This window comes from Esox lucius, chromosome 22 (assembly GCF_011004845.1).
Source record: "Esox lucius isolate fEsoLuc1 chromosome 22, fEsoLuc1.pri, whole genome shotgun sequence".
Classification (NCBI taxonomy): domain Eukaryota; kingdom Metazoa; phylum Chordata; class Actinopteri; order Esociformes; family Esocidae; genus Esox; species Esox lucius.
In genome coordinates this window covers 22,508,901-22,535,140 of record NC_047590.1, presented here as the reverse complement: position 1 = coordinate 22,535,140, position 26,240 = coordinate 22,508,901, and the positions used below count along the sequence as shown (strand labels likewise).

The 26,240-nt window shown below is 40.5% G+C and overlaps 1 protein-coding gene across 1 annotated transcript in view; it reads left to right on the top strand.

Moving 5' to 3' along the window:
* Positions 1-26,240, top strand: part of LOC105007766 (zinc finger protein 385B) — a 66,190-nt gene that overhangs the window by 30,568 nt on the left and 9,382 nt on the right. The window contains exons 3-5 of the mRNA XM_013132719.3: positions 9,910-10,020; positions 21,952-22,159; positions 22,864-23,184. Coding sequence (XP_012988173.1) covers positions 9,910-10,020; positions 21,952-22,159; positions 22,864-23,184 — 640 coding nt within the window. The remainder of the gene's footprint in view (positions 1-9,909; positions 10,021-21,951; positions 22,160-22,863; positions 23,185-26,240) is intronic.

Below are 26,240 nucleotides of genomic sequence, written 5' to 3'. Positions count from 1 at the left end.
CTCCAACTAAACTCCTCTTCCTCAACACATTTCACTTTTGCTGGACTAATATGTATTCCTCTTCTTGTCCATACGCTGCCCAGCACAAGGACTGCCAAGGAATTCATCTTAGAGGAATTGAAAAACATATTCCCACGAACATGTGCAAATGATGTAATCTTAATTTCTGATTTTATTCATGATCAGAAAATAATATGTGAGTAATCATTAGGAAAACAATCTTACTTTGAGCATTGATACCACTTTTTATTGCATAAACCTACTAAACTGTAAGTGCTTACGTCAAAGCAGAATTTCTGGGATTTTAACATTTGAGAATGAAGTTTAAAATTTAAGATTTTAAAATTAGGATTATGTGGACTTCTGGACTTCTAGACATTTTGCCTTATTTCAAGAAACTTTATGAAGTCAGATTTTCTTATTGCACTGGCAGATAATGTTTTATTTTAAATCACATAAGTCTGTTTTTAGTTTTTTTTGCAGTATGTGCACTCTGTCTGAAGAGATAACCGAAACGCACTTTAAGTTTGATTATGAATATTTCTCCATCATGGATGGATACAACTGTGTATTGTGATTGTAATCCACAACCGTTTATATAACGATACATGTCCAAGAAACATTGTATTTGTATGGACAATTTGTGATTTGTGAATATTATCATGTGTATTATTAACAGGATATCAATATTTAATTTATTAAATATCACGGTTATCATCAATACTGGTATATCGCGACACCCCAAGTAACTGGAAATACATTTTTTTAAGATATTAAATATATCTACAGAGGCATACAGAGTCCCATTATAAGCAACGATCAGCCGTATGTTCCAAAGTTTATAATTTTAAAAGGGCAAATTGATCATTAGAAAACCCTTTTGCAATTATGTTTGCACAACTGCAAACGGTTATGCTGATTAAAGAAGCAATTAAACTTGCCTTCTTTAGAATAGTTGAGTATCTGGAGCATCAGCAATTTTGGGTTCGATTACAGGCCAGAAACAAAAACATTCTTCTAAAAAAAAACGTATTTGTCAGTCTATTCTTGTTCTGAGAAATTGCTATTCAAGAAATTGTCAAGAAACTGAAGATCTCGTACAGCACTGTGTACTGCTTCCTTCACAGAACAGTGCAAAGTGTCTCTAAGAATAGGAAAAGGAGTGGGAGGTTCCAGTGCACAACTGAACAAGAGGACAAATACATTAGAGCATCTAGTTTGAGAAACAGATGCCTCACAGGTCCTCAACTGGCATCTTAATTAAATAGTACCCACAAAACACCTGTCTCATTGTCAACAGTGAAGAGACAACTCCAGGATGCTGGCCTTCTAGGGAGAGTTGCAAAGAAAAAGCCATATCTCACACTGGCAAAAACAAAAAAAAGACAAAGATGGGCAAAAGTCAATGGACAGAGGAAGATTGGAAAAAAAGTGTTATGCACAGACAAATTTAAGTTGATGTGTTCGGATCACAAAGAGGAACATTTATGAGACACAGACCAAATGAAAAGATTCTGGAGAAGTGCTTGACGCCATCTTTCAAGCATGGTGGAGTAAATGTGATGGTCTGTGAATGCTTAGGTGGTGGTAAATTGGGAGACTTGAAAGAGTAAAAAGGATCTTGAAGAAGGAAGGCTATCACCTCATTTTGCAACGCCATGCCATACATTGTGGACGGTGCATGATTGGAGCCAGTGACCCAAAGCACAACTCCAGGCAATTCAAGAACTATTTAGGGCAGAAGCAGTCAGATGGCTTTTTCTCTGTAATGGAGTGGCCAGCAAAGTCATCGGACCTTAACCCCATTGAGCTGTTGTGGGAGTAGGCTGACCGTATGGTACGTAAGAAGGACCAAGTGAAGCATGGGTGAAATCTCTTCAGATTACCTCAAGAAATTGACAACTGGAATGCCAAATGTCTGCAAGGCTGTAATTGCTACAAATGGAGGAATCTTTGACGAAAGCAAGTTTCAAGGACACAGTTATTATTTCAATTGAAAATCATTATTTCTAACCTTGACAGTGACTATATTTTCTATTCATTTTGCTAGATTTCCTGTTCAAACTGAATTCATGTATGTTTTTTATGGAAAACAAGAAAATGTTTCTATTCAAATGTTTGACCCCAAACGTTTCTATGGTAGTGTTACATGGTGTAAACATGTACCATGGTGCCAGGAATGGTCAAATCAATCTGCTAAAACTATTTGTCTTGTTCCAAGCATTTTGCCTCTTTAACATTATGGTTGTTTGCTTTGTATTTTGAGTTGCTTTATTTTTCACTGGTGCTTCTCTAAATCCTCTAAAGGTGTGTGATGGAATGAGCCCTTAAATCCATTTAATATAACATATTATAACAGCAAAACATTGGAAACCACCGTTGTGTTTGTATGTGCATGCGTTTGTGTCTATGTCAGTGTGTGTGTGAGTTTCTTTGAATAGTACTGTTGTTGTTACTACTGTTTGCTACAGCCTGACCATGTTTCACGCATCCCACAACACACTGGCTCTTTGTTCAGGTGCCAGAGCATGTAAAATCAGTGAGCCTCTTCTCTCCAAGCCAAGCATTCTTGGCCTCTGACTCTGCATTTGCCGCACAGAACTTATAAACGCCAGTTAAATGAACAAATGCTCACCGGTGGTTTCAAGTGTTATGCTCGCTCTTGCTCTTTCTTTGTTTCTGCTCAAACTATTGAGTTTTCATCCTATCCTTACCCTTATAAGGTGGAGTTAGGACTTATAGTCTGGCTGCTGTTTAGTTCATGCTGATGCATTAAAGGTGAGGCACAACCCTCCATTTTCAAATATTAATGGTTTTAATGCAGATCCATTTGCATCTAATAAAAAAAAATCTAATCAAAGGTACCTAACACCTTGCCATTGAATGCATCGTTTTATTAATAATGATTTTGGCATTTTGGATTTTGGCAAATAACAAGTACTTTGTTTAAACCTCATATTTTGGTCTAAATGTGTAAAATATTGTATATGTGCATAAACTTGAAGTAGGATCCATATCATACCTCAGTTAGTCAAGACAGACCCACTTCTAAAACAAGAGGCCAGAAACCCCATATGTGCATCATTAATGAAGCCCTTCAGAATTATTTATTTTTTTAGCTGGGAGTGATGTAAATAGGTTTTCATTGGCAGGAAAGGATTTCCCTTTAGTCAAAATATACAGTGGCTCTCAAAAGCATTCCCGTTAGATTTTGTGTTAATTAATTTAATTAGAAGTTTTTGCAACTGATTAATACAAAAAATCGCATAATGTCAAATTGTTCTAAATTAATTACATATAGAAAACAGAAAACAGTTTAACAAGCATTCACCCCCAATTGTCAATATTTGGTATAGGCACCTTTGGTAGCAATTACAGCCATGAGGATCTGGAAAAGCCTCTACCAGCTTTGCACATATAGTCACAGCAATATTACTCAAGCTGCATCAAGTTAAATAATTAGTCCGCTTAAAGTAACTGCCCAGTGTTTCCAGAAATCATTTTCAATGCACACTCAAAAATGGAAGTACGAAACAAGAACAGTTCTACACTTTTGAAGAATGTTCCCTCAAAGGTACAATTTTGGTCTTTATGGGAACCGAAATGGTACACAGTGAATTAAAACAGAAAGAAAAAACAAATGAGTACCATTTCAACCCAGAATTGGACCATGCAGAATTGAAAACGTGTGTAGGTAATTTGCTGGCACAATTTGATAAGGTACAAAAATGGACTGGCACTAAAGGGTACATAATTGTGTCTCAAAAAGGTACCCCCCCAGCGACAAGCATTTGTACCCTTTTAAGTACACACCGGTACTTCTATTTCTGAGTGTGTGAAATATGATTGACCATAAAATACATTACATTGATTTCATTCCAAAGATTTGGAACATTATATATTTTTTTGCCACTCATTAAATATGAGTTGAACAGACAGTGAAAAAACATATTTCTTTGCATTTTATGGAGTGAAATAAGTATTTGGTCCCCTCTCAATCTGAAAGATTTCTGGCTCCCAGTTGTCGTTTATGCCGGTAACGACCTGAGATTAGAAGCACACAGCTTGTTACCTGTATAAAAGACACCTGTCCACAGAAGCAATCAATCAATAAGATTCCAAACTCTCTACCATGGCCAAGACCAAAGAGCTGTCCAAGGATGTCAAGGACACGATTTTAGACCTACCAAAGGCTGGAATGGGCTACAAGACCATTGCCAAGCAGCTTGGTGAGAAGGTGACAACAGTTGGTGCGATTATTTGAAAATGGAAGAAACACAAAAGAACCATCAATCTCCCTTGGTCTGGGGCTCCATGCAAGATATTACCTTGTGGAGTTGCAATGATCATGAGAATGGTGAGGAATCAGCCCAGAACTACATGGGAGGATATTTTCAATGATCTCAGGGCAGCTGGGACCATAGTCACCAAGAAAACAAATGGTAACACACTACGCCGTGAAGGACTGAAATCCCGCAAGGTCCCCTTGCTCAAGAAAGGCCTGTCTGAAGTTTTTCAATTAACATCTGAATGATCCAGTGGAGAACTGGGTGAAAGTGTTGTGGTCAGATGAAACCAAAATCGAGCTCTTTGGCATCAACTCAACTCGCCGTGTTTGGAGGAGGAGGAATGCTGCCTATGACCCCAAGAACACCATCCCTACCGTCTGGGGAACAGGACAAATTCACTGCATTAAAGGGACTATGGACAGGGCCATGTACCATCAAATCTTGGGTGAGAACCTCCTTCCCCTCAGCCAGGGCTTTGCAAATGGGTCGTGGATGGGTATTCCAGCATGACAATGACCCAAAACACACAGCCAAGGCAACAAAGGAGTGGCTCAAGAAGAAGCACATTAAGGTCCTGGAGTGGCCTAGCCAGTCTCCAGACCTTGATCCCATTGAAAATCTGTGGAGGGAGCTGAAGGTTTGAGTTGCCAAATGTTAATGACTTGGAGATCTGATCTGCAAAGAGGAATGGGACAAAATCCCTCCTGAGATGTGTTATAAAACCTGGTGGCCAACTACAAGAAACGTCTGACCTCTGTGATTGCCAACAAGGGTTTGCCACCAAGTACTAAGTCATGTTTTGCAGAGGGGTCGAATAGTTATTTCACTCATTATAATGCAAATCAATTTATAACATTGCGTTTTTCTGTTGTTATTCTGCCTCTTACTGTTAAAAATAAACCTACCATTAAACTGATAATGTCTTTGTCAGTGGGCAAATGTACAAAATCAGCAGACGATCAAATACTTTTTTCCCTTACTGTAGACTGACTTGACTATTTTTGGAGAATGACATGGTCTTTTTAGTTTTGAAGCTCTTTAATCCTCTCCTGAATCCAGGCTGACTTCACTCTAGGACCTCTCAATAGGTAACTGCCTTTTAGCTTTAGTGTCACAGCGTGGTAAGGAAGGACACCAGGCGCAGGATGAATGATGAAACAAGAGTTGACTAATGCTGAAGAGCATAAGGCGTAGTACAAACAATAAATGCCTAAACAAGTGCACGAGTGAGCGAAAACTAAAGAACACACACAGAAAACTAGCAGACAATACTCCACAAAGACACAGACAAACACAGGCTGTGGTAATGGTGAATGGTGCTAGCAGCCGGAGTAATGGAAGGTGGTGGCTAATAAGCAGGCGACAGGGAGGGATGTATTCTATCTTCCCTGGAGAGAGGCATGATCATTGGAGGCACAGTGGGGGTATTTCAGAAAGCAGGGTTAACATAAAATCTCTGGGTTGACTGAATTTGAGCTGTTAAACTCAAGAGTTGACGGTTTCAGAGCAGGTGGTAACAATTATACTGAACAAAATTATAAACGCATGTTTTTGACCCCATTTATAATGAGCTGAACTCAAAGATCTAAGACATTCTCTATGTACACAAAATGACTATTTCTCTCAAATATTGTTCACAAATCTGTCTAAATCTGTGTTAGTGAGCACTTCTTTTCCAAGATAATCTGGCATATCCAGATGCTGATTAGACAGCATGATTATTGCACATGTGCCATACACGCTGTCTGCCATCTGCCCTGTACAGTGAAAACCGGGATTCATCCCTGAAGAGAACACCTCTCCAAAGTGCCAGACGCCATCGAATGTGAGCATTTGCCCATTCAAGTCGGTTACAACGAAGAAATGCAGTCAGGTCGAGACCCCGATGAGGATGACGAGCATGCAGATGAGCTTCCCTGATACAGTTTGTGCAGAAATTCTTTAGTTATGCAAACCAATTGTTGCAGCAGCTGTCCGGGTGGCTGGTCTCAGACGATCTTGGAGGTGAAGATGCTGGATGTGGAGGTCCTTAGCTGGTGTGTTTACACGTGGTCTGTGGTTGTGAGGCTGGTTGCATGTACTGCCAAATTCTCTGAAACGCCTTTGGAGATGGCTTAAGGGTAAAGAAATTAACATTCAATTCACGGGCAACAGCTCTGGTGAACATTCCTGCGGTCAGCATGCCTCTTGCACACTCCCTTAAAACTTGTGACATCTGTAGCATTGGGCTGTGATGGAACTGCACATTTTAGAGTGGCCTTTTATTGTGGCCAGCCTAAGGCACACCTGTGCAATAATCATGCTGTCTAATCATGCTGTCTATCATCTTGATATGCCACACCTGTGAGGTGGATGGATTATTTCTGCAATGGAGAAGTGCTCATTAACACAGATTTAGACAGATTTGTGAACAATATTTGAGAGAAATAGGCCTTTTGTGTACATAGAGAGTCTTAGATCTTTGAGTTCAGCTCATTATAAATGGGGGCAAAAACAAAAGTTTTGCTTTTATTATTTTGTTCAGTGTATTAATGAATGCTTATGCAGAATATATTCAAGAAAAAAGCAATACAGTAGCAACAGCAAAAGAACGTGAGCTAGCTTGGCTGAAAAAAAACAAGTCAATACATTAAATGTTGTTGTTTTTTTACTCTCAAGTGTTTTTTTTTACCACTCATTAAACATTTATATAATGTATTTGTTTGTGGGTGTAATATCATGTTCAAAGTCTATTTATCATATGCACTGAATACCACAGTGTCATTCTGAACAGTGAAATTCTTGTGACATGGCACTGACATCTATGTAGTAAGAATTAAGAAATATAAAAGCAATAATATACATAACAATGTAAACTAGCAGCAATTTTAAAGAGAGTTGGATGGGGAATACGAAAAATATGGGTAGAAGTATTGAATATTATAAACATAATGTGTGTAATATGCCTATGAACGGTAAACACAAAATAATATTATAATGTACATTCTATGTACATGGAAAGACATCAAAGCATTTGGAATGTTCATGTATGATCAGTAAGGAGCCTTATGGCCTGAGGGGGAAAAAATGATGTGATTCTGGAAGTGCGTGCCCCGATGCTCTGGTAGCGTCTACCAGACGGCAGCAGTGTGAACAGACCATTGCCTGGGTGGCCGTAGTCTTTGATGATTTTCTGTGCTTTCCTAAGGCATTGTGTATGGTAGATGCCTTTCACGGAGGGGAGATGGCAGCCAGTGACGCAGACTTTACCCCCCTCTGAAGGGACTTGCGATCTGCAGCAGAGCAGCTGCTGTACCAGGCAGTAATGCTCTCAATGGTGCACCTGTAGAAGTTGGTTAATTTTTTTAAAGACATGCCAAACTTCTTGAGTCTCATCAGGAAGTATAACTTCAGTCTCATCAGGAAGTATATTTTTGGGCAGTTTTCACTGCCGAGTTTGCTTGCCTGGACCAAGTGAGGGTGTCTGTTTATGCAGGTGCAACCCAACAGACACAAAATGTACTTGGCAGTAACTGAAGATTAAATATACTTAAAATGGAATGGTTTAATTTCAGTACAAGCAGTTGTGATGTTGTTTAGGTAGTAAGTAAAATCTTAATTCTCAAAAAGAAGTACAGTTCTTTTTTGGCCTACTTGCATATTAAATGCTGTAGAAATATTTCCTATTCACATAATCTCCTTCATTTACTGAATATGTTTGCCATCTATGCAGCCAATCACAAATGGAATCCCTAAAATATATACTGATTAGTGCTTCAAGTCTCAAGGCTTTTTACTAAATAAACTGATTAATGCTTAGACTGATACCTGCAATTCCTTGGAATTTTTGGATGAGTCTTCTGGGTCTGTGACTTGGGAACATTACAAAAGTGGACAGTAAATGTGTCAGTGCAAGAGTCACATCTCTGACAGCCCGACAGATGATTGCCTTGGAAATATGCTCAGTGTCACCAATGTTATACAGAAAACTGCAACACAAAGAATTTGTTCCGAACTGAGAACATGTCCATGATGTGTCTTTGGAACGAAATGAGGGCTGAGAATATGTGACAGAATTCGGAAAACTGAGCTTATGTCGCATGTCACTACTTTTCAGGAGAGCCATTTGTAAGAAGAAAAACATGTTCTGGGACATTTAGTCTTTTTTGCAGAAATGCCTTCTTCAAGATGTGAACTTTAATGTGACTTAATTACAAACTAGTAATGTTAATAAACTAATAAATGTTAAGCTAAAACCCTTGTTTAACCTGTGGAAAATACAGGACTTTTGCTTCCATTGGCTGAGATAATGAAAGGGCTGGACATGCTGACATAATGAGTTCTGATCTATCATGTAAACAGATTTTGTCATAACATGACTGCTTTATTGACTGCTTGGTCAATAAATTATTGTGATCCTGGGATTTAAAAAAAAATTGACAGCTGTGATCCCATTGCTACAGCTGTGAATCACTGCCCTGAATTTTGCTGACAGAATTCGGCAAACTGGTCTAACCCCTTATAAAAATGGGGTTAAAATTAAAAAAGGGGGCTTTAAAATGTGTTCAAGGATAAATGTGTGCATGTGTGTGCCCACTTTAAACTATTTTCAATCTCCTCAGGTATGTGCTCCCTGCAGACAGGGTTTGGTTCAATTTGGCACCACAGAAATTGCCATCATTTTTTTATTTTATTCACAGCTAATTTTACAGTTCTGAGTAAAATTGGCAGATGCTAACAAGCCACTAAAGGCAATGAAATTGCCTGTGATTTTCTGTATTGTCCAGCATATTGACTCTACACTTAGATATTCAGAAGACATACAAACTTGGATATAGAGTTTTCATTTTGTGCTTTTTTGTGGACAGCATGAATAACTAAAATGTTTTTAAGTCGGTTCTCCAAGCTTACCCTCTTTCTCTCTACTTAGTCCATGATACTGTATCCTAAATGGAGAGCCATCTCTATGGCCCTCGGGTAAAAAGCAGTGCCCTAACCAGGAAACAGAGAGTCTTTGGTACACAACTTTTGCACAGCTTCTTTGAAGTGTTGTGGTGGTACCTGATCTCTGCTTTTATTACACACAAAAACTTTAAACCATGTACATTTGTTTTGTTCTTACATTTGTTGTTATCGGGTTTCTATGCTTTTAGGGAAAAATCCTAGAGATCATAGCAGAGGGACTGGGACTTTCATTCAACCCAGCCTCTTGACCCCTGAACATTTATTTGTTTAGCTCATTAAAGGATAAGCATTGTGGATAAACATATTTGAAACTGTATCTGCTGCTCTGGCTCACAGTATGAATGACTATGCAGATTTTCCGTCTCACTGCGTCCCTCCAGTTTGCTGTCATCCCCCTAGTGATTAAATACATTAGTTCTACATACAATTACAAAAGGATTTGGTTTGACTCCCACTTGAAATATCATATTCTCCTCCTGTGCATTCTGGATGACTTTGTCTTTGTACAGTACAGTGCATGCATCTATGCGCACATATTCTTCTAAATAGCCTCCTCCTCCACAGACACACACATACACACAAACTCTCTTACACTCCCTTCTCTCTGTATCCCTTTTTACCATGTTTTTTGTCCTCCTTTCTCACTCTATGTATCTGTTATCTGCTTGTATTCCAGATGGACCCTGTGCAGAAGGCTATAATAAATCACACATTTGGAGTGTCCATTGCTCCAAAGAGAAAGCAAGTTATTTCCTGCAACATCTGCCAGCTTCGCTTTAACTCAGACGTGAGTATATGGGAATCCCAACATTCTCTTCCAATCTTGGTGCCTCTAGATATAATGGATAGGCCTTGTGATGACCGGGACATATTGACACACTGTGTATTGTCATTTGTTGTTAGGTATATTGACTTTTCTGATGTGTGTATTTCTTAAAAGAGTGAAAAGCTTGTTCATGTAAGTACTTAGCACTAACGATGCAAGGTGCTAAGAGTAACCTTAACTTTACTCCATAAGTGTCATCCATTTTGTAAGGGTATTTGTTGATTTTATTGATGAAAATTCAAAGGGGATACAAACAAGTGGAGATACTGTTGAAAGGGTAGATATCATAACACTGACAGGCTGTCAGAGACTTCATACTGACAACTGACATCCTTAAATTGCTGTAGGTACATCATAAGTTATAGGTCAAAAGAGTTGAAAAAGTGGTAATTACGTGACACATATTTCATACTGTAGTTAGATCACCCTCTTATGGCATCAACTGAGTCTTTCCACAAGATGTCTGGCTTTTAGGATGGCAGATGGCCAGGTACGAGATATTCATAGTAACAGAGCCAGGGGGCAAGCATTTACCAGCAGTTTAAGTTTAACTCCTGCTTGTTCTGCCTCCTGTTTACTACTTCTAACTTCCTTCACCTCAATGATCAGAGTTGGTCTTTGCTGTCAAGTGCTCTCGCTCTCTGTCATTCTTATGCTTAGACAGACGTGTAATGATTCAAGGTGTTTGAGATTGGTGCAGACAGGCTGTGTTCAGGACCCCTTAAATATTACAGTGTTTAAGTGTTGTTGAACTGACATTCCTTGCCATGCGTAGCCAAAGCTAGTAGTTTGGTTCTGAGGGACTCATCAAAGAAAGGCAGGGAAAGAGAAGAGAGCGACAGAGAGAGAAAGTTGGGAAAAAGAGTGAGATATTGTGTGAAATGCTGTGGATGGTTGCACTGTTCTCGACTCATTACCATACAATCAAATAAACCACACCACAAACAGGTCTTGATTTACTGAACCAGTGTCATTGCAAAGGAAAATGCCATCTCACCAAATATAAACAGTATGAAAAGGCCTAATGTAAGAAGACTCACAAGACATCAACTTTAATTTTTCTGGATTTACCTAATTCATAGAACAGAAAACCTATTCAACCTGACATTTTATGGCCTCATTTTATGTATGAGTTAGGCTTTTTTTATATAAATACTTATGTATTTATGTATTGAAATTGTTGCAGGATTAAATCTTTTAAGATGCAATCTCATTTTCAAATGTTCAAATACAACTGTTATGTCACTTCCGATTCCTCTTACTCATTCCAGCAATCGGTATCGCTAGCCTTCTAGGTCCTACCGACTGAACGACCCTTCCCTGCATGGCCATAGATCCAAATGGCTTTTTGATACTACCCCATCACATCTGGACTCTTTGTCGTGTCTAAACATAGTTCCTTATAATTCTGTGTTATTCTTACCTTATTAAAACTACCACCTGCACTTTCAACTTGCTACTCCTTCCCTTCACTTAATGTTACAGTTTAATTATAATGCATGTTATAATATCAATCAAATAATGATACAAAAAACTAAAATGTAAAAATCCCAAACAAGTTAAAAACTGATTTACAAGCATGTACTATACTACATAGAGTAGGTATATAATTCATAGAAATGTCTACATCTGTAATACTACTAATGATTAGAAGTACATTATTAGAAGTACTTATTAGAAGAACGTATTATATTTATTTATTTATTATTATTATATGCAGATACCTGGTCAGTGCTTACCAACCATAGTTTTCAATGGTAGTAGAGTCCGGGGACTGAAATGGTAATTGCAAAAATCTAAATGTTTGTTCTATAGTACTCATCCCAAGCATTATCCTTTTCAAAGTGTTAACTCAGCGCTAACCCAAGGCATATGTCTGTTTCATTTTCAATTAGCGTAGCCAGTTCAGCCAGGAAACCCAAGTGGTAATTTGGCAGTGACACATCAGCTGCTATCAGATTGCTCCTATCACATTGTCAGATTTATACCTGTCTATTTAAATGTCAGGTTACTCAGTCTGATATACTGAAGGTCATACTAGCATGTGGGTCAAATCCACTCACCACACCTGCCTCCTGTTTGGTTCTGTGTATCCTTTATGGGGGGGATCAGTACTGTGTACCTTGCTCATTGCCTGGGGATTGCAATTAATAATATTATGGTGATGTTATTGTTTGCAGTATCTAATACACGATCATGTCATGGCAATGAATTACCCCAAAGGACCAGAACCTAATGCCAAGACATTGCGTGTATATTGCTGTACATAAGTTATCCAATAAATGGTTGAACTAAGTTCAGAAATAAGGTAATCTCATGATGGAAATAAATGATCGAACATTTTGGCTACCCTTTCTACAATTTTTGACGTACTTCAGCAACACCCTTTCGGGTTTCGATATCACAGGAATGTCTGTGGTACGTATGTCTGTGGAAGTGTCAAGGGTCGTGATGCTGTCCTTAAGTCCTTTCCAGAGTTTTCCCACTTTCAGAACCATATGTCCTGTGAGTGTCTTGCACTTTCAACCTCAAATCCTGTGGCAGCTACCTGATTAGGGGTCGGGTGGCGACCCAGAGTTTAAATGTAATTGATAGTAAAACATCCCTCAAATATCCACCACCGTACTTCGAAGTAGGGGTAAGTTTGTTTCTTCATGACCATCCCCTATTTTTACACCAAACCCACCTGTGGTGTTTTAATCATTTCTATTATTGTCTCATTTGAGCATAGAGTCTAGTGCTAGTAAAATGTTCAATAACGCTTAGCAAACTGTAGGCACAAACGTTTATGTCTTGATAAGAATAGAGACCCTTTTCTAGCAAAATAGCTGGTTGGCATTAAGGTGGCATCTAATTGTAGTTTTGGAGACTTGGTGACCCCAAGATTCATTCAACTTCTTCAACTATGATCCATGGAGAATTGTTTATCTCTTGAACCATCCTCCTCACTGTCTCACTGTGTTGAAACAAAATACACAGTAGAGTGTATTTTCTAAATTAACACTGTTCAGAGTGGATGCATATACACACTAACACCAATGTTAAATTAGTTTAGTGTTAAACCATTTACCATTGGAAGGTACTATCACAGCTCTAGTTGCCCTTATAGTGGAGATGGTTATTTTCAGTTGAACCTGAAAAATATATAGCAAAGATATATACAAGTCGGTAGATACTTGTCCATGACAATTTCTCAGGGAGCCAATAACTGTGTTAAGGAAAAACAATTGTTAACATGTTTCTTTTTTGTTAATTATTATTATTATACTTATACAAAAATAATATTAATTTGACAGTGCCAAGAAAGATACCTAATTTATAACCCATGAACTGAGCCCTGAGGAGAATGCATCCCATAGCACCAAAGCCAAAGGAGAGTGACCTAGTTTAATGTCTAAGACTTGAGGACAAAAACTAAAGAAGGTACTATAAGAAAATAATTTCAACACTCAGTATTACACTGTAAACAACCTATTTGCATCCCTTACAGTCTTGTGTACTTTCCCAGTCGTTTTCTCCCTCTAAGTTCATCCAGCTGGTGTCATCAAGGTCCTCGTTGAGAAAGATATAAATGGGAAAGGTATTTCTGCCCTAGCACTTATCTGACCCTACTTTATGTTGTTTTCACATAAAATACAGTTACATAAAATCAGAAAAGTCCTTTACATCATCCGGATAGGGGCTTAAAATTGGCTCATCCTACTGCTCTGGCTCGGGCTGCTACTTTCCTCTTTTGCTTGTGTTCCTTTAGTGACGTTCTACATTTTCTGCTTGGGTTTTCAGCTTTACCATCTCCCCTTGACTGCTCTATTTCCAGGGCCTCCTGTACCAGAACAGCTATAAGATTTCCTGGCGCTAAAGTATTTAATGTACCTGACACTACAGACCCCTCGGCATACAAGCTCCCTCATCCAACCTTATAATTATATTCCTGTCAGGCTTTGTTACCAAGAGCCAATCCGGCAAAGCCCTGTAATAATGTACATTAACTCTGGTTAGTTGTACTGCATTTGCACAGATCTGTGTGTACAGTATGTACTGTGTGTGTGTGTGTGTGTGCGCGCGCAAGTTTAAACGTGGTACAAATATTACCGGAAATCATTAGTTGGATTGATTGATCCTGGCTGACACAATGGAACCAATAGAATAGCTGCATTAGCAAAACACATTACATACAGTGGGGAGAACAAGTATTTGATACACGATTTTGCAGGTTTTCCTACTTACAAAGCATGTAAAGGTCTGTAATTTTTATCATTGGTACACTTCAACTGTGAGAGACGGAATCTAAAACATTTTTCTTTTAACTAATTAATTTGCATTTTATTACATGACATAAGTATTTGATCACCTACCAACCAGTAAGAATTACGGCTCTCACAGACCTGTTAGTTTATCTTTAAGAAGCCCTCCTGTTCTCCACTCATTACCTGTATTAACCGCACTTGTTTGAACTCGTTACCTGTACAAAAGACACCTGTCCACACACTCAATCAAACAAACTCCAACCTCTCCACAATGGCCAAGACCAGAGAGCTGTGTAAGGACATCAGGGATAAAATTGTAGACCTGCACAAGGCTGGGATGGGCTACAGGACAATAGTCAAGCAGCTTGGTGAGAAGGCAACAACTGTTGGTGCAGTTATTAGAAAATGGAAGAAGTTCAAGATGACGGTCGATCTCCCTCGGTCTTGGGCTCCATGCAAGATCTCATCTCGTGGGGCATCAATGATCATGAGGAGGCATTAGCCCAGAACTACACAGCAGGACCTGGTTAATGACCTGTAGAGAGCTGGGACCAGAGTCTCAAAGAAAACCATTAGTAACACACTACGCCGTCATGGATTAAAATCCTGCAGCGCACGCAAAGTCCTCCTGCTCAAGCCAGCGCATGTCCGGGCCCGTCTGAAGTTTGCCAATGACCATCTGGATGATCCAGAGAAGGAATGGGAGAAGGTCATGTGGTTTGATGAGACAGAAATAGAGCTTTTTGGGGTCTAAACTCCACTCGCCGTGTTTGGAGGAAGAAGAAAGATGAGTACAACCCCAAGAGCACCATCCCAACCGTGAAGCATGGAGGTGGAAACATCGTTCTTTGGAGATGCTTTTCTGTAAAGGGGACAGGACGACTGCACCGTATTGAGGGGAGGATGGATGGGGCCATGTATCGCGTTGAAGATGGGTCATGGCTGGGTCTTCCAGCATGACAACGACCTGAAATACACAGCCAGGGCAACTAAGGAGTGGCTCCGTAAGAAGCATCTCAAGGTCCTGGAGTGGCCTAGCCAGTCTCCAGCCCTGAATCCAATAGAAAAATCTTTGGAGGGAGCTGAAAGTCCGTATTGCCCAGCGACAGCCCCGAAACCTGAACGATCTGGAGAAGGTCTGTATGGAGGAGTGGGCCAAAATCCCTGCTGCAGTGTGTGCAAACCTGGTCAAAAACTACAGGAAACGTATGATCTCTGTAATTGCAAACAAAGGTTTCTGTACCAAATATTAAGTTCTGCTTTTCTGATGTATCAAATACTTATGTCATGCAATAAAATGCAAATTAATTACTTACAAATCATACAATGTGATTTTCTGGATTTTTGTTTTAGATTCCGTCACTCACAGTTGAAGAGTACCTATGATAAAAATGACAGACCTCTACATGCTTTGTAAGTGGGAAAACCTGCAAAATCAGCAGTGTATCAAATACTTGTTCTTCCCACTGTATATTTAGCAGACACTATTAAACATTACAGTAGTAGGTGCAAACAATTTGGTACTGGCCCTTGCAATGCAAAACCAGGCCATGCTTTACCAACTGAGCTACACTGAAACGTTCTATTAATAGATAAGATAAGCTTGAACAGAGGTATTGTGTGTGTGTGTGTGTTAAAAAAAGATCCATGCATGTTGCCCTCAAGGAATATAAAATCAAAATCCAGAAATATTTCTCAAACCAAGGTTCTTGATCATTCTTGAGGGGTTCTTCACATTCTAAAGGGTTCATCATAAAATGTCCCCCACAGTTTGAAGAACCCTTAAAGGATGCTCCAGGGACTTTTGTTTTTATAGTGTAGTGAAGCAAATTTTCCCCAGTGAGTGCACATTTGCTAAGATTGTATTTTCTGAGGGGAACCATTAGACTGAACTGGATTTTATTTTCAAGCTTATTCCTGTTTCTTCTCAATTTAATAAATGTTCAGTTAAAATCACAGTAACACCCAGCATCCTTGAAATAACACATTTTAGTTACATATTTTACAAAACACATTGGATGCTTTTCTGTTTGTCATCATAGTGCTCACACAACCAGGAAGTCTATATCTGAATCCTTATGTGCCAGAAGGAACACAGCCTTCTACCTGAAATGAGCTCACACGTACTCTTATCCACCACATTGACAAGGAAAGACAATACTATTCACTTACTAACCCTACAAACCCAAGTGGTGCTGGTCAATTGCACTGCCTGTCAAGGTACCTCTGGATGAATCCACAAAAAAGATTCAAACACTGGTCTCACATAAAATTACCAGGTACACATTGACAAACTACTCATGCAGGTGCAGTGATCACATCATCAGCATATCAAAGTTTTAAAAATGTTGTTATAGCCTTTGGCAGCTGAAAACAGATAAGAATGACTGCCAAAGGCAATGTCAACTTTTAGCTGTGAGGTATCTCAACCTGTGCCTATTTGCACAGCAAGCTGTTATCAAAATGCAATGGAGTAATTATTGGAGAGGGACCCAGAGCAAATAGTTTAGCCTGATATGTGCACATTTGCATAACCCTGAGGAAGAGTAATCCTACACACAAAACACCAAAAATATTCATACTAATACAGCAAACACTTAGGTACACAATCACACACACACACACACACACACATACCTACATTCTTAATTGTATTTATTTATTTTAAACATGATTGTAATGATAATTGTATGAATCATTTTCTTATTACATAGTGAAGTGCTTTGGCAACACTACTGAAAATTGAAACATTAATTCCAATAAAGTTGAAAATTTAGTTGTTGGTCTGGAAAGACAGTGAACGGTGTAATCAAATACCAAGATATGTGTAGGTATTTACATACTCTAAATCAACCATTTAAGGCATAAAGGTTTGTGGAGCAGGCTGGTAAAAGTAATTTCCGGTTAAAGAGCATGCCTTTTGTTTTACTGAGTGGTTGGAGATCAAGGATGCCATGTTGTCTTTTATTGAAGCTATGTTGAAGGGTGGTTCAGCACAGGTGTATACAATATAGTTGTCTGCATAAAGGTGGATAAGGGAGTCACCAGCAGCAAGTGCCTCATTACTGATAATTATAAAGAATAAGGTCTGCCTGAGATTTGAAACTGGAGGAACCCTCATTAAAGCAGCCAGTGGTTTAGACAGTGGGCCCTCAGAGGTTCAGGTTATATATTCAATAGTGAGTCGTACAGAAGTGACAAACTGAAAGGGAACTAAACCAATATAACAAATATTCTGAATTAATAACGTAAGTAGGTAAAATATTTGTATCTTGTGTTGTTCAAGCATCAAATTTGACAGTGACAAGCACAAACACTTGAGATCTGCATGCCAAGCTTTTGTTGTTCTTGATAATTTTCTTACATTTTTGTGTTGGATCGTTGTATTTCATGTAAGGCATTGTATTTTCACCACAGACTTAGTCTGGGATAATTTTACCATGTACGGGAGTGTTGAAATGCAAATAGCCAAGGTCATGCACAAGCACTAAGGCTAATAACAAGTGATAATTATCAATGTTGACCTGTCGTCAGATCGTTTCATGAATTCCACTTTTTCGCTGAATATGAGCATTGCCAATTGCATTCATAAGCACAAATGTAGCATAGTTTCTAAGCATGCCAGATAAATGAGGCCCCTATTGTGGAGGAACTAATTGTACGCTGGACTTAAGAATGGGGTAAAAAAAAGGGTATAATAATAAAAACATACATGGAAATGACACATCAGCTACAGTACACACAAGCCTACAGGTATCAATACAATATCCATAATATGGTTTCTTTACAAGTACATTTCTTTAAGCTCCAGAAACCCCTGGTAGGTTCTCTCCCCTCATATTTACGTTTTAGTAATTTAGCTGATGTTCTTTCTTACATTAGAGTACCTAAAATGCCTGAATTAACATGTTAATCTTCTTTAAAACAAGCCCTCTTGGCCTGGAATATTGGACTGTTTGATGTGTTTCAAACTTTTTTTGCACAATAGGCCTACGGCATTAGAGCTTTCAGTATTCATGTATTCATGTCCCATTTTTATATAATATTTTGACAGTTCTTATTAAAATCCTTTTACTATCTGCTAGCTTTGTTCCCTTATTCAACTGAAATCCCATTCCAATATGTCTCAAAAGAAATGTCTCCTTCATGTAAAAAGGGTCTCCTCTTTCAATGGAAGAGCCTCACTTTGATCTGGAATAAAAAATAAAGGAAGCCTTTGGTGCTACGAAGCAGAGTGAGCTGTAAAAATCCTTAATCCAGTCTAAGCACAAAATTGGGCCAGTTATTTTTCTCACCAACAGGGCTCACATTCATTGTCACGTACCAGAAGAAAAACAATGAAACAAGGAGAAACTGCTTCAACAAGTTTTTCTCAAGTTAGTAGGGTAAGCGTATCTATTAAATCCACCAAAATCTAAGTTTAGACATTTCTATTATATTCTGCTCAACATGTTCCAAACGAAGTGGAGGTAAAATAAAAAATTACTCTTATTTGAAGTTATAGGAATGTACCATTTTATGTCAGGTAAATTGATGTTATATGTGAAGAGTCTTCTAAGAGTAGGCCTAATGGGTACCAAATTAAGGCCATGTGTGTTCCAAATAATCCCATCTACGTATTTAGTGTTAAAATACTGTATATATACATTTTCTTTTATTTATAATAACATTATTATAATTATTCAATTAAATTAATATACTGTATCAGATAACACTATACTTATAACGTTATAAATATTATTGCAACCAAAGGATAATAATTTCTGGAAAACTAAAGGTATGGCCCATCAGTATAGTAAATATTAGCTGTCAGGCGCTGCTGGACACAAGTAGCCCACCAGATTAGTGGTGCTAATGTTCAGTAATGCAGAAGTCAACTTTCAAATACACAACTCATGCCATAAAGGTTAACTACAATGAACTCTAAAAAGCAGACAATGGCACACTTGCTTCGATTGAACTGATGTATGTTTTTTCTAATCGTTATGTCAATGGTCAATCACCCCTAGTGTGATGGTCCCTTCCTGAAGGGGCTATTCCGCTTCGTGTCTTCTGTGTTTCCTTGTCTTGTCCTTGTATGTGTAATGGTCCCTTCCTGAAGGGGCCATTCCGCTTCGTGTTTTCTGTGTTTCCTTGTCTTGTCCTTGTATGGTCTTTCCTGTTCTTGTTTCTGTTCAACGTTATATTCAGTTCACCTGTGTTTTAGCCCCCACCTGTTTCTGTTTTCCTCGTTTTCTCAGTGTATTTAGTTCAGCCCTTTTCTCCTTGTCGGTCATTGTGTGTGTGTGCGCCTGTGCGCCTGTGCGCCTGTGCGCCTGTGCGCCTGTGCGCCTGTGCGCCTGTGCGCCTGTGCGCCTGTGCGCCTGTGCGCCTGTGCGCCTGTGCGCCTGTGCGCCTGTGCGCCTGTGCGCCTGTGCGCCTGTGCGCCTGTGCGCCTGTGCGCCTGTGCGCCATTGGACTTTTCGTAGTGCCCGGCACTCAGTTTAAGTTATCCATTCTTCTTTGTTTAATAAAAAAGGGGGAAACCCTTCGAACCTCTGCATTTGCCTCCGTCTCCATATCAACCGTCGTGACAGAATGACCCACCGACCAAAAAGGAGGCAGCAGAAGTGGACGGTAGGGGAACTCCTCAGATGGCCGGATTCCGACTCCGAGGAGGAGGACCCCTACCGTCACCCCCTGGACCGCTGGATTCCCCGGTGGCCATCCCCCAGCGCAGGCCCGCGTCAGCCACGGCAAAGCCGACCCAGAGAACCGACCACCAGAGACCCATTCCGGTCGGCACCCTGTCTCATTTCCCAGGTTCCCTGAGCGGCCTGGCGTGGTAGCAGGCTGGCCATTCGGCGTACCCCGCTACCCACTCCTGTCCCGCGGTCAGCCCAGGCCTCAGCGGCGCCCTCGCCCGGCTCCCCCGCCGGCCCCTGCTCCTCTGCCGGCTCCCCCGCCGGCCCCTGCTCCTCTGCCGGCTCCCCCGCCGGCCCCTGCTCCTCAGCCGGCTCCCCCGCCGGCCCCTGCTCCTCAGCCGGCTCCTCCGCCGGCCCCTGCTCCTCAGCCGGCTCCTCCGCCGGCCCCTGCTCCTCAGCCGGCCCTTGCTCCTCCGCCGGCTCCTCCGCCGGCCCTTGCTCCTCCGCCGGCTCCGGCTCCTCAGCCGGCCCCTCCGCCGGCCTCCCCGGCTCCGGAACCTCCGCCGGCCTCCCCGGCTCCCGGAACTCCGCCGGCCTCCCCGGCTCCCGGAACCCCGCCGGTCCCCCCGGCTCCCGACGCCCCGCATGGTCCCGGCCCGCCTCCGACCCTCCCTGGTCCCGGCGCTCCCTGCTCCCGCCGCCCGGCTGTCCCGGCTGGGTCTCCTGGGTCCTTGGGGCCGCCGGATCGGGGCTCTGCTGGGGGTCTCCCTTGTGTTCCGGTCCCTGGTCCCCGTCCTGGGGCCGTGTCTCCGCCTTGGTGCCCTGCCCGTCCCCCCCTTTGGGCGTTTGGGCGCATCCGGGGGTCCGCGCCTTTGGGGGGGGGGTACTGTGATGGTCCCTTCCTGAAGGGGCCATTCCGCTTCGTGTTTTCTGTGTTTCCTTGTCTTGTCCTTGTATGGTCTTTCCTGTTCTTGTTTCTGTTCAACGTTATATTCAGTTCACCTGTGTTTTAGCCCCCACCTGTTTCTGTTTTCCTCGTTTTCTCAGTGTATTTAGTTCAGCCCTTTTCTCCTTGTCCTTGTGTGTGTATATACACCGGTTGTGCTCCTGTGCTCCTGTGCTCCTGTGCTCCTGTGCTCCTGTGCTCCTGTGCTCCTGTGCTCCTGTGCTCCTGTGCTCCTGTGCTCCTGTGCTCCTGTGCTCCTGTGCTCCTGTGCTCCTGCCCCATTGGACTTTTCGTAGTGCCCGGCACTCAGTTTAAGTTATCCATTCTTCTTTGTTTAATAAAAAGGGGGAAACCCTTCGAACCTCTGCATTTGCCTCCGTCTCCATATCAACCGTCGTGACACCTAGCACAAATCTCTTACTTAAACATTAAGTATGAGTCCTTACAGAAAATATCACAATATCAATGTGATTATCTGGGGGTTTTCAAAAATGTTCTGGAACTTCTAAAATGGCCATCAGAAAGTAGAGTTTTGTGGACATCCATATCTTAATCATGGTATAGCTGATAACATTTATAAAAGTATTTTTTTCTCTTTTTGATTTCTATCCAAAGTTTGTAGTGGGCCATAAGGGTACAGTATGTGGGCTTAATAGGTATGCTTACCCCATAGAACACTTATTTACGCTTGTAAACACATCTCTTCAGGATATTCCGGTTAATGTCTCTTAAGAATGTGACTGCCTGCTACTGAAAGTGATGATTTGTGTTCTTTTAAACATGTTTTGGTTTAGAGAGTGATTTTTGATCTCTCACTTATCTTTACTTCTGGGCTCGCCCGTATTTTCATTTCTATTACTGTCAGATAATAGTATAGTTCTGTAAACGTGGACAAAGCCTATTCCCCGCCTGAGGCTGAGTCAATTAATTTTTGTGTGTTTGTGTGATCTTGTGTATCTTCAGGGCACTGCAGACATGTGGTCTCACATCTTCAGTGCATGTGTGTCTGTGTTTGGCTGTGTTTTCTGTGTGAAAAACGAGCCTGACTGGACACTTCATTTGTTCTCCTTTGTAGAGCCAAGCCGATGCACACTACAAAGGCAGCAAACACGCCAAGAAGCTCAAAGCGCAGGACACCCCAAAATATAAATTCCTGAAAAACAACAGCGTAGCCAGCCAGGACGGAGGAACACATATCATGCCCTCTGCCACCACCACCTCTTCTGCCTCCATCTCCTCTTCCTCCAGTATTGCTATCACTGCCTGCGGCTCTGAACAACCAGGTTACTAGCGCCTTTTGTTTTAGATTATATCCCTGACACTCTTTATCGTGCGCTCCTTTTGACCATGGCCCTTTCTGGTCAGTATTAGTGCACTATTGATATCTACATGCCTTTGGAAAGTATTCAGACCCCTTCACCTTTTCCACATATAGTTTTTTTTAAATGTCCGAAAATGTATTGAAAATGAAAAGCTGACCTCTCTTGTATGTAAGTATTCAGACTAGAGTCCACCTGTGGCAATTTCAACTAACTGGACATGATTTAGAAAGGCACAAACCTGTCTGCATAAGGTCCCACACTTCACAGTGCATGTCAGAGCAAAAATCAAGCCATGAAGCCAGTCTCCGTAGACCTCTGAGATTGTCCTCTGACTCGCCAGTCGCCACAGTGTGAAGTCAGATACAGTTTGTTTAGATTCTAAATCGACTCATTTAAGAGAGTATTCTAACTTTTAGACAAATTTGAGAGGCAAAAGCTCTGAATCATTTGAATACAAATGGTCCCAATTCAGCCTAATGGCTCAGTCTGGCAATTTATCCCTCCAGAATACAAGTGGTGTATCTGTGTGAGTGTGGGATCTATATATTGCTTCTTATCTAATAATACACACACAAAAGCTCAGAACTTTAGCTTACTAACTTTGTGTTGTCCTTCATTGAGTCAAGTGAGTTATGAGGTTTTTGAACTATCTGTTTGATTTTCAGAAAAAAGAAGATCATTTCCAAATGGTCTCTGCACACTGGCATCTTCAAAACCATTATTCCCAGCAGCTGGGCTGGCGTTAGTGCCCTCACCTAGCCTGTCTAAGCCTCTGTGTGAGCCTATGCCTGCCAGTCCAGCCCCAGAGATGCCAAGACCCACCCTCACCATGAAAAACAGCAATAAACCAAGCCCAGCGCCTGATGCCCCTTCCTCCTGCGAACCTTCGCATGAATCAGAGGAGGAGAAGGCCAAGAAACTCCTTTACTGTTCGCTATGCAAAGTAGCTGTTAACTCCCTGTCCCAGCTAGAGGCTCACAACACAGGTTTGCTCAAATTACATTTACTAGTTGCTAACTGTTTAAGTCAAATTGAAAGCTGCATAGGGGTTTATACAGTGCTGTTTGAAAGTATTTGAACCATACAGGGATGGTCTAAATCCCAATTCATAATAAAGACATTCCAGATAAAGGACAAAAACTAAAACATATGATAGTTTCATCGTTTATTTTACAATAGTGGTTTATTTAACAATAAAACACTCAGATTTCATGTGTGTAAATATGTGAAATACTTCATTCAATAGCGTGTGGCACCTCGATTAGCAGCAATATTTTGGAGTAAAATCTGAGTCTTGACTGATGGCCTGAGGTCCTGTTCAATAATCTGCTGGTATACCTTAGAATTATGATATGCAGTTGACCAGGTCCAGAGTAAAATGTATTGTTGTGATAAGGTTCTTTTGATGGTCGAAAGTGATTCCTTTTTGCCAAACATAGCAGTTTTGATTGTGACCAAAAAGTTGGTCAGTTAGTTTTTTTGACAGTAGAGGCTTCTTCTTAGAAACCCTGACAGAAATGCCTTTTTGATTCATTGTTCTTTATAATGTTGAAGCATGCACACACTAATGCATTGATTTTGAAAATATGACTGATCATGCAAAAACAAAAATATGTAAGGATAGTGATTATATGAAGCCATTTATTATCCCAGTTGTTTGGCTCCTTTTTAAATCATAATGATAACAGAAATCAAATGAAAACCGAAATGGCCTTGATCAAAATTGTACATACCCTTGAATGTTTGGCCTTGTTACAGACACATAAGGTGACACAAAAAGGTGAAAATGGCAATTAAAGGTGAATTTTCCACACCTGTGGCTTTTTAAATTGCAATTAGTGTCTGTGTATAAATAGTCAGGCTAGATACTGAGCCATGGGGAGCAGAAAAGAACTGTCAAAGACCTGCGTAACAAGGTCATGGAACTTTATAAAGATGGAAAAGGATATAAAAAGATATCCAAAGCCTTGCAAATGACAGTCAATACTGTTCAATCACTTATTAAGAAGTGGAAAATTCGGGGATCTCTTGATACAAAGCCAAGGTCAACTAGACCAAGAAAGATTTCAGACAAAACTGCCAGAAGAATTGTTTGGGATACAAAGAAAAGCCCACAGGTAACCTCAAGAGAAATACAGGCTGGACTGGAAAAAGACGGTGTGGTTGTTTCAAGGAGCACAGTATGCAGAGATGGGGACAAGTCACACATGGTCAAGTCCAAGCAAGTCTCAAGTCTTAACCATCAAGTCTCGAGTCAAGTCTCAAGTCACAGTTCAGATAAATCAAGCAAGTCAAGTCAAGGGTTCACCCTAAGCAAGTCAAGTCGAGTCCTTATAAGTTTCAAGTCAAGTCAAGTCACAGTACTAAAGAGATGAACACACACACATACACACACACTGTCCTCTGTTTCTGACGTGCGCTCGGTGCGAAGCTCGATTTCAAAATCAAATATTTTTCTCCTCCGCGGTACAATTTTTTGGGGGGACGAAGCGGAGGGATCTTGAATCAGCCTGAAGGGGTTGTATTCGCTATAACAACCACCTCGCTATACCTTATCCCGCTTATTACATGGCTACCTACCAAATAAATCAATAATTTGACACAAAATATTGATTTCAAAAGGAATTTATTGATTTAAAAACGATTGTATTGCTTCCTCTAAAGAAAATAGTCCGTTCCGTCTCTGGTTAGAATCCTGCTGCGTCCATAGCAACGCGCTGTTTTTCATGGCAACGGTCTGTTATCAAGAAATAACTCGCATTCTGCACTGGAATTCAGCCAATCCATGTAATAAGAGCTAATAATAACAACCTTATAAACTAATTATTGTGACTGAAAAACTGTCTAATATGTAATTACGCTGTAATTATTCTTGTCTGTATAAGTAAAAAAAAAAAATCTAAATGTTTAGGTGCTAGTAATCACATCGGCGCCTCCATGTTAGCATTTCATGCAGTAAAGTTAACTGTTAACTATGGTGTAAGCACAATGCTTTTTAGTTTCCACACGCAGTCCACAAACACTTGAAAATGCGCACATTTAATACAGACATTATAGCCTACGTGAAAAAAACTAAAACATAATATGCATCCAAGGCCAAATTATGACAAACAAAAGATTAATTCATTACATAAGTAACTTAATCGTTATAGATCTTAGTGAAACTGATTATAAAGAGATTACATTCTTACCTTTCCTTGTGGTTCTTAAAATGACGAATGAAATTTGACGTTGTTGCATATTTTGCATCTGGCAAATCTTTTTTTATTCACACAGTCCAGTTCAATGTCCTTGTATCCAAACGATAGTATTTGTGGAGCTCCACTAAAGTTACTGTCTGCCATGTTTGGCGCGTTTTGAATTGTGCAGCGTTAAAGGCACATACGCTGATTAGTGGTGCTGATGTCACAACATATAAAATAATTTTATTGCTGTTTGTTTTTTATAAGTTCAAGTCATTGTCGAGTCTTCCACTTCAAGTCAAGTCTCAAGCAACTTGTTCTCAAGTCAAAGTCAAGTCAAGTCATTTTCATACTTTAATCAAGCAAGTCACAAGTCCTGAAAATTGTGACTCGAGTCAGACTCGAGTCAAGTCATGTGACTCGAGTCCCCCACCTCTGACAGTATGATGATATTTGAAGAAAAAGGAGCTAAATGGTCAAGTTGCCAGAAAGAAGCCTTTACTGTGCCAATGCCACAAATGTGGCATTACAATGTGCCCAACAACAACTTGACACACCTCACAGCTTCTGGCACACTCTAATTTGGAGTGACAAGACCAAAATAGAGCTTTATTATCACAACTATGTTTGGAGAGAGGTCAACAAGGCCTATAGTGAACAGAATACCATCCCCACTGTGAAGCATGCTGGTGGTTCACTGATGTTTTGGGGGTGTGTGAGCTCTGAAGGCATGGGGAATATTGTGAAAATGTATGGCAAGATGAATGCAGCATGTTATCAGAAAATACTGGCAGACAATTTGTATTATTCTGCACGAAAGCTGCACATGGGACACTCTTGGACTTTCCAGCACAACAGTG